Raw genomic sequence first — 12,665 nt, 5'->3', positions numbered from 1 at the left:
TGCACTAAATGTACATTTGAATGTACTTACAGACTTGTAATGACATCCAATACACGAGATGTATCAACAGGCCTGACATTGTCGGAGTGGTAGCTATTTAACAATATGTGTATAATAGTAGTTTGCAGTGATATATAAGTGCATTGCATCATATTGAGCTATACAGGGTGATTGAAAAGTAACTCCCTATTTTAAAATAGTGTACAGTAACAATCATAAATTAAATTAAATTATTTGTTTAGCGTAACTTGTTTCTACTATTTTTGTGTTGGCTCTCTTTACTGTTTGTTTTGCTTGTTGTGTTCACTGCTAACCATTTTAGAACATTATGCAGGGCTGGATTGGCCATCGGGCACACATGGCAGATGCACGGTGAGTCGACGTCTTTTGGGGTCGATAGGATGCTATTTAATTATTCTTTTCCTCCATTTTACCCAAAGAGACCGGCCCACAATTTAGAGAGTAGCCCATTAATTACAATATAGACAACAAATTGAACGAATCAAGGGGCAGCGCTAGATGGTAGCCAGGGGTGGTCACGAGTGATGTCTCAATATAAATTTCATAAGACTCTGTCTTTAGAATAGAACATTGCAGTCAATGTCAATTATGTCCAATATTTTCACACCACAACAAGCAAACAACATGGATTGCATTTTATTTCATGAAACCCTGAATGTGGATGGTATGACAAACAATGACTTCTCGGTTATAGAGGGGGTTGCTAGCATGTATATGTGCATGCGCACCCCTGCATGCGCATGCATACATGCACCCATACAGGCCGGTCAGCCTTAAGTCAAAAAATGCGGGAGACAATTTTTTTTTCTGCCAGTGCAGCGCTGTGCCTACAGGATATTGTGTTTGATGATTATATATGCGCCAAATCTACCAAATTGCTCTCCTTTCACCAGGAAAAAAAGAAAGTTTGATTCTGTCCTTTCCCGTTTTATAATAATCATCAGTAGAAAAAAGATTGCACAAAATGCAGCAGTTTCTGCCAGAGGACTCGCAAACTAGGCTAATCTCATATCTTAAATGGTGCACTGGTTGGTTGTGCATCAAGTAAAGTTGTTTACAATCTTGAAAATTTAGAGTGGAGCAACATCAGTTCCCCCTCTGCAGTTTACCTCTGCAAAGTGTCAGGAGTTATTTTTTTTCTATTTATCTCTGAGTGGTTTCATAATATAAACTGACAGGATCCTGCAGCCACTTGAAGCACAAACAGGCGTACAGTACATGTCTTTTCTCAAAACACAAGCCAGGAAGAATCTGAAGCTCACAACACTTCACACATCACCCAGCAAGAAGACATCAAGATTGTTTTTATATGACCAGCCCACTTTTTAAATCTCAGGTCTTCAAGTCTTTTCAGCTGTAAAATACTACACAGCCGACAAAACGTGAGTGGTCTTGGCAACATTATTTTTAATGCCATTGTCACAAAATGGTAACTTTGTATAACACTAATGGTGTCACCACAGTTAATAAACGTTCATATGAAGTCATAAGGAGTGTGATTTCGCCCCCTCCACCCCCCCCAAAAGGGCATCAAGATAATCTGCAAGACTGTAATTAATGTTTTGACAGTGCATAACATGATTCGGTGGACACAGTCCTGTCCTTGAATTTTAACACCATAGAAGGAATTAGTGATAGCATAAAGACATAGGTAAAAGGTGGTTAAGTAACATAAAGTGTGTTTTATTTTGAAATTGGGAACAAACACCACATTGGTAAAGCTCACCAGACTACACAGTATACATTCATGGAACCTCTGTATATTGCAAAACACAGTCCGTTGAATAAATAAACCACAAAAGGCAACCTATGGAGAGCAATTATGTGTTCTACACAAGGCACAGGAAATGTGGGCTGAGAGGCTCTTTGCCCAAGATTGTCCCGTGACATGACCCAGGGTAAGTGGTAATTATATTTGCATACCTGCATGCATGTACTGTATGACTCATTTCATCATAAACAGAGGCTTTGTGCCCAAACAAAAGAATATAAGAAAAACATTAACATAATTCCACATGTCCCACAGGACAATAACACTACTACATACCACATCAAATAAAATTTGCAACATCTGAGCATGCTAAAGTATGTAAACTATCAACGTTTGCAACATGCGAGCATGCTAAAGCATGTAAAGTATCAACTAAGATACATCTTCCAGACATTTCAAATAAACATGCATAACTTTGTATGTGTGGGAAAATTAATAGGATGTCGAGATTTAAAAAATGAAATAAAATAAAAATGCTGTGACAACCATTTTCTCAATGCTACCCATATGAATATGGTTGCATAGGTGTGGCCAGAGTTCGATTCCATTATTTCTGTTCACTGCTTAACATGTTTCTTGCGGTTAAGATGTTGGTAGTTTACAGTGCTCAACATAGAGTAGTACCGTACATACCCTTTGAAAAGTCTGCTTTTAATCTATTACTCGTTTACATAAAAGAACAAATGTGATTTAGGTGATTAGGCTCACTTCAACTCAGCAATATTTGTGATTATGTATCTCAACCACTGATCTCATGGTGAGAAAGAAGTGTTGTATAAAAATAATCTATTTTGAAGTTGAATTCTTGTGAATTAAATTTTTAAATTTTAACCTAAAATATCGTGTCATTTAAAAAAAAACATTGTAACAATAAATGGATGTTCAGGGTAAAATACATTTTTAAGCATTATTCTCAATGAGGGCCGTATGTACCGGTATACAGGATAGTAAGCCATAGAAAATATTGATTCAAAAACGAAACTAGGCCTACTGTGAAAACAGAAAATATGACTGATATTATAAATATTTTATACTATATTAATGCTTTTAAACTTCTAGTCCGCTCCTACCAGCTGACCTATGCCCTAACATTTCCACCACATTTCTGATTTCGGTACTGTTTAGCTGCATAGTGTAGTACAGTAAATAAGACACTTATTAAATTGCCTGCAATTTTGCTGTTCGAAGTTGTATACTCTCTGCTTCAATGCGGTTACAACTTCTGTGAAGAGTGTACTTGATCACCCAAGCACTTAATTCCGGTGTTTCATAATTACATGTCAATTTTAGGGTAGTTTAGCAATTAGCATGGCCTCTCTATTCTCATCTTCCTTCTGTGACGATTCTTTACGATACAGAAGCAAAGCGGCGATGTTTACTGACATACGAGCGATTGCCCAACGTGTTTAGCCGTACTAGTAGCCAGAAAAAAGCTGTTGGCTAGCTAGCTGGTGCGGTGTATTTACTGCAGCATTGAGCTTGCCTCGACCTCCGACTACCCAATGTGATGTGAGCGCCTTGCACCATGCTAATGTGTGCATGCCCAGCCCAGCGAAGGTTTTTGGGACTGTCTCTGTGGTTCAATTATCGGGGGCGGAAAAAAATGTGATTCTCAGTTTTACTATTCAATGTGTTTTGATGAGGCAAAAATTCAAATTGTGACTCGCAAACTGCGATACAAACCACTTATTTCAAACCCTGACCACATTACGTAGATCCAACAACAAGTTACTTAGTATCTTGTTACATAACTGAACAGTCTTTACGGTTAAAGGTACATTTTAAAATTGTGCTTGCAATAAACTTTAAATCAACAATAATTTGTCGTGACAATTGAGTACCGATAAATGAACACAAAAATACAAGTGACAGCCCACAAAAATAACACAAACTCCACATAGCATGAGATACAAAATGACGTAGCGATAAATCATCAACAGTAATGTACAAACTTACGTCGTCATGATTATCAACAGAAAGTAATCTTACACATGTAAGACACAGCTCCAGTGAGTTCAACTAAAACGTGCAACAGGTTTTCTCCTCTGTTGGTTTGGATGTGAGCAGGATTACGCAAAAACTATAACACCAATTTCTATTTAACTTTGTGAATCGGTGCCATCTGTGCATATGCAATTTTATGTGTAACAATGTGAATACAGAGATTTGATTCAAACTGTTCTGCCACAGATGTTTTGTCCATAATAGGCTGCCCAACAATAAATTCTCACTCTGAATTTTTGGTAATGAAAAATGGACAATATTTCCTTTATATGAAAAAAATGTACATAATTGATTGTGATGACCATGTAAATTCCTCCATCTGAGTTTGGCAAACAAATTAAAAGTTATATGGCAGAATCTCATCAAAGCTACAGAAATAATGCTGCATGACTCATGTTTTCTTACTACAATGGAAAAATATCGTCAACAGGACATCACTAAACCTTGAGTGCTCGAAAGATGAAAATGACTATATAAGCACTGTTCACAAGCATTAATTTCACAACAAAAAGCATCGTTGAATGTCCCCTGCTCTTGTAAGCAAGCAAATTAATCATGCGAAATGGTCAACAGCCTTCAGGTCATCATTTTCCGTCCTGTGGTCCAGTTGGTTCTGCAGCCGAATAACTTGCTCCAGCTCTCGGATCTGTCGGTCCGTTTTGTGACTGACGAGTGTGCGGTAAAAGTGAACGGCGAACACAATAAAAACCAGCCCAAAAGGCACCATGATGCAAGTGGAAGCGATGGCTGCCGCTTGGCCAGAACTTATGGTGACATTTTTATCCGTGTTGCTTTTCAGGGGTAAAAACTTGACCCAGCAGAGGAGCATCACCTCTGTGAGGAAGAGGAGGGTGCCAATGACAGTGGAAAAAGCCCAGGCCAGTTCAATGTGACGGTGCATGCGCTCATGGGGAGACTCGTTCACAGAATTGAGGTTGTGAACATTGCTGACTGCTTCGAGATTAGGGAGGATGCAGGTGCTAATCATGAGTGCAAAGAGGTGCACTGCGACTAGCACTGTAGTGCAAGCACTGAAGGCTATCAGCAACCCTGGAGGATAAGTATAGTCCCTTTCCAGCTGTACCTCCACCATGGCAACCTGGTAAAGAAAGAGATATTTAAAATAAGAAGAATAATAACTACAATGCAGTTCATAAATTGCATTTACGACTATAGTGACGTTTAAAGACTTGATTAACCAATGATGCTTGGCAGATGATAAATGATAAATTGAGTGCACTTATATAGCGCTTTAGCTACACCAGGGGTGCCCACAATTTTTCATCATGCAAGCTACTTATAAAATGATCATGTCCTACTTTATTTTCCATCCATCCATTATCTGTACCGCTTCTCCTCACAAGGGTCGCGGGGCGTGCTGGGGCCTATCCCAGCTGTCTTTGGGCAGTAGGCGGGGGACACCCTGAACTGGTTGCCAGCCAACCGCAGGGCACACAGAGACAAACATCCGCACTCACAATCACACCTAGGGCCAATTTAGAGTATCCAATCAACTTACCATGCATGTTTTTGGAATGTGGGAGGAAACCGGAGTGCCTGGAGAAAACCCACGCAGGCACGGGGAGAACATGCAAACTCCACACAGGGAGGCCGGAGCCGGGATCGAACCCACGACCTCTGAACTGTGAGGCGGACGTGCTAACCAGTCCACCACCGTGCCGCCCCTACTTTATTTTATTTATTTATAAATATAATTTGAATTCTTTATAGGTACAATATGTAGTCGTGTACCTGGCATAATTGCATGAACCATATTGCACAATACAACTAGTGCACATTTTCTGTCCTTACATTACTGATGACTGAAAGGAATAAGCCTGGGGATGGACAGCGCACAGAAGCTGCTGATGGCGAGCCGTGCGCACCCCCCTCAATCAACATCAGTAATTTTTTTTTTTTTTTTTTTTTTTAAATCAATGGTAGGAAAATGCCGCGCCACATTCCTCCTTCAGTTGTATGTATGCTTAAATGTAAGTGCAGTTGTAAATATGAGTAAGTTTATATATTGACATTTTCTTTTTTTTTCTTGTTAGGACATTCTACAAGAATGACTTATTAGAGCTGGGTATAGTGTATCCGTCTATAACTTCTGGGCGGTATTTCTGTATTCACGTGGTCACAGTGTGTCCCTCATCGGCGGCAGCCAATCGGCGTCTGAATCGCCACCAAATAAAGAAAAAATATCAAATAAAAACAACAGGCACACATGCACGCACAGCATATTGATCGTGAAATAAAAACAACAGTGCACATCTTTGCATCTGTGGGACCGAAAGGTATACAGTGGTACCTCTACTTTCGAAATTAATTGGTTCTGGAAGAAATTTCTTAAGTAGAAAATTTTGTAAGTAGGGACGCGTTTTCCATGTAAATGCCATAATCCGTTCCAAGCCCCCCAATATTCAATATATATATATATATATATATATATATATATATATATATATATATATATATATATATATATATATGTATATATATATATATACATATATATATATATATATATAGACATATATATATATATATATATATACACATATATAGACATATACATATATATATATATAGACATATACATATATATACACACACACACACATATATATGTATATATATACACACACACACATATATATATATATATATATATATACATACATATATACACATACACATATATATACACATATACACACACATATATATATATATATATATATAAATACATATATACACATAAACATATATATATATAAATACATATATATATATATATATATATATATATATACATATACATATATATACACACATATTCATATACATATATACATATACATATATACACACATACATATATACATATACATATATACACACATATTCATATACATATATACATATACATATATACACACATACATATATACATATACATATATATATATATATATATATATATATACACACATACATACATACATACATACATACATACATACATACATATATAATTAAGATAAATTGTTCAGGAAGGAAAGAGGAAAGGAAGGAAATAAAAGACTTTATTTTACCCTGCGACTATTGATAGTACTGGTTGTTGTAGTGTATGTGTTAATATTTGATTGTTGTTGTTAAAACAACTTAACAGAGCCTGAGCCTTTTTTTATTCAATTTTTATTTATTTACCAAAGATATTTTGTTGTTCAACATTTCAATGCAAATGTTACATATCTGTGTATTGAAAGAAATTTGTATTTTAAAATCATGTACACTTATTATTATTGCTCTAATATGCCATCAGTATATCAGTATCATTAAAAAAAACAATAAACAAATGATTTTATCATCTCTTGTCATAGTTTCTGGGTCAATATATCAACCGCAAAACTGTTATCTGTTATAAACTGACCCCGGCCCCCCCATCGGAGAAGGGAAAAGTTATGTGGCCCTCACAGGAAAAAGTTTGGGGATCCCTGGAGTTGAGGATAGAGAAAAGAAACAAACAAAAACGTACATGAGTTGGGCTACTATTTTGTTTCAAGCCTACCTTATTCTATTCTTCTAATCTAATCTTTTTATAACGACTTATCTAGAGCGGTGTTTTTCAAACTATTTTTAGTCAAGGCACATTTCTTTCATTGAAAAAATCCCGCGGCACAACACCAGCTGAAATTGTGAAAGAAAAAAAGCTTATTTTAACATAAGTATTATATTGTTTATATAACCATTTTTTAACATTGACGACTGTTACCTGCTGCTGCTACCTACTGATAAGGAAGAGTATTACACTGTAGTAACTACATGATTACGTGCCAGGCCCTGGACGCACAGACACACAAATTAGATAATTTCCCACAGCCCACCTGACACTATGTCGCAGCACATTGGTGTGCCACGGAACAGTGTTTGAAAAACATTGATCTACAGTACGTCTGTTTTTTTTTCCAATATCACAAACACTCGGCATTTTAAAGAGGTGTGTCTACTGTCTCGAATGTTTATATCCATTGAACGTAGTTAGTATGAGAGGACGTTTCTAAATGTGAACGTAAGTGAAGTAATGCGCATCTTTGTGCTTACTTCATAACCATGCTACATTCAGTTAATGTATTAATTCAGAAAATCATTCATAATCACTTCTCTCCACTTACAATACTTGGAACATTAAAACAAAGCCAAGGGTGCGAAGGTAGGTCATGTTTTGTTTACACGTTCGGAACATCTGTTTATGTTCCATTTACTTGGTCATGTTCGTGAAACCAAGTTACTTGGTAAATACAGGTTGCGCAACTTTTTTGGTTTCATACTAATTATTGATACCAAGACTAAGGAAGTCATTGCAGTAATGTGTTTAGGCGGGGAGCAGGCCTACACAGCAACAAGACCTTGAAAACATCCGTCTGAAGTGGCAACATGTTAGTCTTCCAGGAAACAGAGACGCTAAAATAACTTACCATTGCGAATCCCGACAAAAGAGCTGAAGTGCGGCTGGTGGCTTTCAGCTTGGCCCGGCTCAAGTACAATTTCCTCCATGACAGAGCCTGCAAGGAATGTTCGTTCAAACTCATTCCGTAAAGTTTCGAAGTTTTAGTCTGCACTAAACTGGAGTTGACCTGGAGGCTGTCTTGTGTGTTAAAAACTGCGGTGACTAAAAAGACGGAAGGAAAGCCAGAGGTGTCGCAGAAGATAGTGCAAGAACAGGAACAGAGAGAGAGAGAGAGAGCTATATGACCATAACTTTCCTGCAACAGCTGACTAAGAAACATGAGCTACTGTACCCACAATTCAATGCAGTGCAGAGCTGGACAAGAATGCCCCCTAGCGTCCGTGATCGGTACTGGTTAGGTCCATATGTGCACAAGTAAAGCGGCTTGGAAAACTAAAGGGCAATGTTGCTTGTAAAGTGGCTGTGGGATCTCATAAAATAGTTGCATCAAAACCTATTTGCGAGTATATCACTGGTCATTTTAATTGGCACTCGGAGAGTGGAATTAATTTTGAATTAATTTATTAGTTTATTATTGAGGTTGAAGTTTGCACTGGTGTACCATGTTGAAAACTGTTCCTTGTGTTTGATAGTTGTCATGTTATCTAATAACATGACAAAAACACAAAGCATTTAAATAAATTTCATCATACTCGTGTGTATTCATGTGTGCAAATGGCTTCAAACGTGTTTTGCTTTTGTTGGCTGTAATAATTACTCTGTCCAATCAAGGGACAGAAAAATGCTGACGTTATTGCGGGTAGCACGCTGGCATTATGAGGGTTAATTTGAAATCGCTCTGATTGGTTTAAGGAAACAGTTATATCGCTATTCTTGTCACACCGGCCAGCACAACTGGTTCTAAGTGAAGGCCGTTGGCAGATTAGCTTGACATGCCAGCACATTTAGGCTGAACTCTGATCAGACAAAAAAAAATGCACTGGAAGCAGAGACACCTTCTCCACAGTACATCCAGCCAAGAGAAATGAAATGTTACAAGATTAAGAGGATAGATTGTTGGGGAAAAAATGATACAATTTTATGGATTAAAAAGAATTTAAGATTTTGGTTGTACGTTTTTTTTTTGTTTTGTTTGTTTTTAATTTCAGAAATTCCACATACAACCAATTAAGGCACATATTGATCTACAAAATTGAACAGTTGAAACAGCATACAAGAGAAATAAAATAATAGTATATTTTTAAAAGAAAATATATATTTTAAAATTAAGAATACATTTTGTAAGGTCTCAATAAAGAAAAGCAAAAAGGTCCATCAAAGAAAATAGTCTCTGGGCATTTTTGTTTGACATTTAATACAAGATTTTTGTTGTATAGCTTGAGATCATTCTTCCAACTGTTGATGTGGGATATAGGTTTACATCTATGAATAAAATGTTTCGCAAGAGAATTAAAATTGTTCACCAAAAAGTTATTGTTTACTTGAACTCCCACTTTAATGGACATCCATCTTAAAGGGTGCAATAAAATGTGTTTGGTTAATAATAACCAGCTCTGTAAGGATAACCAAAATTCTCACACATGCTTACATTCAAAGAAAATATGTTCTACCGTTTCAATGTCATCCTCACAAAATCCACCACAAGTCATTGTCCCAATTAAATGTCATACGTAAGAAATGTTTGGATGGATAAATGTCATTCAATATTTTAAAAGAGACCTCTTTAGCTTTATGAGGATTTGGAAAAGATAAATAATGTTTCCTTATTGTTTTTGCCTCATCAGGACTAATGATTACTATCAAAGTTGAATTCTTCCACACAGAGTGAACACATTTCTGAAACATTAGAATGCACCACCTATTGTTGAGTCATTGGTTTAAAGGGGGCTGGAATGGCTTTAATTATTCCTTAATCTATGCAGCTTCCTAAAAATAATTATTTACGATTGGTCAAAATATATCTGTTGTTCCACAAGGGTGACTTGTTTGGAGTAAAATTGTGTTTGCATATGGAATATTAGAAAATGAGAACTTGCTGGTGATAGTCTGAAATGTTCACAGGCAGTTTACTCACATCATAATCACAGCACAAAAGAAAGTTAATTCCACCCATTTTTTGAAAAATTGCATTGGGAATGATAAACCAAAAAGCTTCTTTGTGCATAATCAATGCATTGAGACATTTTAATTTTAGAGCACCATTCATAACTGAGAAATCTATACCATTTAAGCTACACACTTCAACACTCCTAAGCACATCAGCTCTTCTGATATATTGGCATTTGTTTTTCCAAATAACTTTGTAGTTTATCCTATTGATGAGTTAAGTCATTCTGTCTGAAAATTCAAATGAAAAAGCAGGATAGATAGCGCTTGAGAGACTTTCCATTTTAGCATTAGCACCCTATACCAAATATAGTACTGTAATGTCCCTCTGTAGCCAAGAGTTCAAAATGGATTTATATTCATGTACAATTTGCAAATATTTTCTTTTCCCCTTAATTCTGTCTTTGGTAATAACAATTCCCAAGTATTTGAATTGAGTTTTAACTGCAATACCATATATGGAAGGTGCCGGTTGATCATGAAGGGCAAAGATTTCACATTTATCAATATTTACTTTCAGGCCTGATGCTTTGTAGAATTGATTAATTGAAATCAATACTTTGACAATTTGCATTTTATATATTTTTTAAAATAGTGTTGTATCGTCTAACAAATTGATTTATTAAAATATTTCTCTCCAAAATGTTTATTCCTTCAATACCATTATTTTTTTATATCATAATAGCTAGAAGCTCTGCCACTTGGATAAATAATAAGGGCGAGTTGTTACAACCCTGTCTAATACCCCAAGAAACTTGAAATCTTGGGCAAGTACCGTGTTCTAAAGTATTTTGGTTCTAAGTGGCAGTGCTTCAGATGTTAGGATAGTGTAAATTTAAAAAAGGATGTTAAGATATCATTAATTCCTCTTCTGAGTTCCCCTTTCTGTTTTTGTTTTCATAAAACGATGAAGGCATCTATTCTTCTACAAAATAATGCAACTTATCATTTTGAAAGACTCTTTATTGAGCCAAATATCAATAATCAAATAATATTTTGAAAATTGATAATAAAGCAGCACAGTGGTCAGCATATCTAACTCACTGTTGAAAGAGTCTGGGCTCAAATTTAAGATAAGGAACTCAAACATTAATTTCAGGTTAATTGAAGAATCTAAATCATAGGTATGAGTGTGAATGCTGGTCTTGTGCCTGGTGACTGACTGGCGACCAGTCCAGGGTGTACCCCGCCTCTCACCCAAAGTCAGCCGAGATAGGCTCCAATTCACAGGTATAGAAAATGGATGGGTAGATAACTAATACAATACTGTAGTGAAATTAATACGGTATTCTGATACTCAACACACATAAATAGATATTTCTATCTTAACTCAATTGTCACAAGCAACTGTGTGGTCAGCAAAGTGAGGAAATTTGGTTAAGTTTCAGCAAAAGAAACACTGTTCTTTGATCTTAGATAAAACATGCACTTTGGGTACGATTTCATCGTTGTCTTACTCTGATAAACAGAAATAATCTTTGACAATCTGAAGATGTTTGGTCAGAAAAAGAGGTACAGGGTTGACTGTTTTGACCTCAGATGACTCAGCCATTTTGCGCCAGATATACTTCAAAATCATACATAATAAGCATTCCTGAGACTTTGAAGATTAGTTTATAATCTGCCTGAACAAGCTCCCAAAAGAAACTGCTTTTACCTCGACCATGGCTACCTTATGTCAGACGTTTCTTAAAATAAAAAAGGAATCTTTCAAAGCCCATCCCTGAAGTTTTGGAAGATGATGACATTGAGGATTTAATTAACAATGAACCTCATTGAACATTGATGACTTGAGGATTTTCAAGAAGCAATTGGATCCAAGACACCTTTTATTTTGTGAAAATGTAACTTGTATATGTGGTGTAACCTTACGTGACTGAACGAGTAGCAGTCGAATGTGACAACATTTTAGAGAAATGACCACTGTTGTAAATTTCCTGCCTTTTTCTGTACTCGTCGCATAAACAGAGGGGGGTGGGGTGAGAATAAAAATATTTTACCATAAAAAAAACATCTAACCTATGGCCATGGATGTGACAAGGTCTCAAGACACCACCACCAAATGGCGCATCCACCCTGCTGAATACACGAATACGATACAGTACAAAAAGCTTTGTTGTGAAACTGATTGCATAACGCAGCATGACATTACATTGCACATTGTGTCAATAAATGTTAACATTTTTGCCTCACAAGTAGCTCAGGGTTACGGCCGGAAGCGTATTGCTGCCATAATTCACATAATTATTAGCTCTAATGATCGGTGCATTTAACTGATACAAGATCTGT

The 12,665-nt window shown here is 36.3% G+C and overlaps 1 protein-coding gene across 1 annotated transcript; it reads right to left on the bottom strand.

Annotated features, from left to right (window-relative positions):
• Positions 1–1,683: 1,683 nt before the first annotated feature.
• LOC147147665 (calcium release-activated calcium channel protein 1-like) lies at positions 1,684–8,635 on the bottom strand. Its single transcript, XM_086031041.1, has 2 exons — positions 8,278–8,635; positions 1,684–4,895 (listed from the first exon to the last, which is right to left on the bottom strand). The coding sequence occupies exons 1-2, from the start codon at positions 8,587–8,589 to the stop codon at positions 4,350–4,352; spliced, it is 858 nt and encodes a 285-aa protein (XP_085887167.1). The 5' UTR covers positions 8,590–8,635; the 3' UTR covers positions 1,684–4,349.
• Positions 8,636–12,665: the final 4,030 nt, after the last annotated feature.

This window comes from Filicampus tigris, chromosome 5 (assembly GCF_054856515.1).
Source record: "Filicampus tigris isolate MCC_2025a chromosome 5, RoL_Ftig_1.0, whole genome shotgun sequence".
Taxonomy (NCBI): Eukaryota; Metazoa; Chordata; class Actinopteri; order Syngnathiformes; family Syngnathidae; genus Filicampus; species Filicampus tigris.
This window is presented reverse-complemented; position numbering and strand designations above follow the sequence as displayed.

What these genes read in the sequence shown, in the direction of transcription:
- LOC147147665 (XM_086031041.1), bottom strand. Translation starts at nt 8,589, where the DNA reads ATGTTTCTTAGTCAGCTGTTGCAGGAAAGTTATGGTCATATAGCTCTC. An exon ending in TTTTGTCGGGATTCGCAATG is followed by an intron (nt 4,896 to 8,277) that starts GTAAGTTATTTT and finishes TTTCTTTACCAG; the next exon opens with GTTGCCATGGTGGAGGTACA.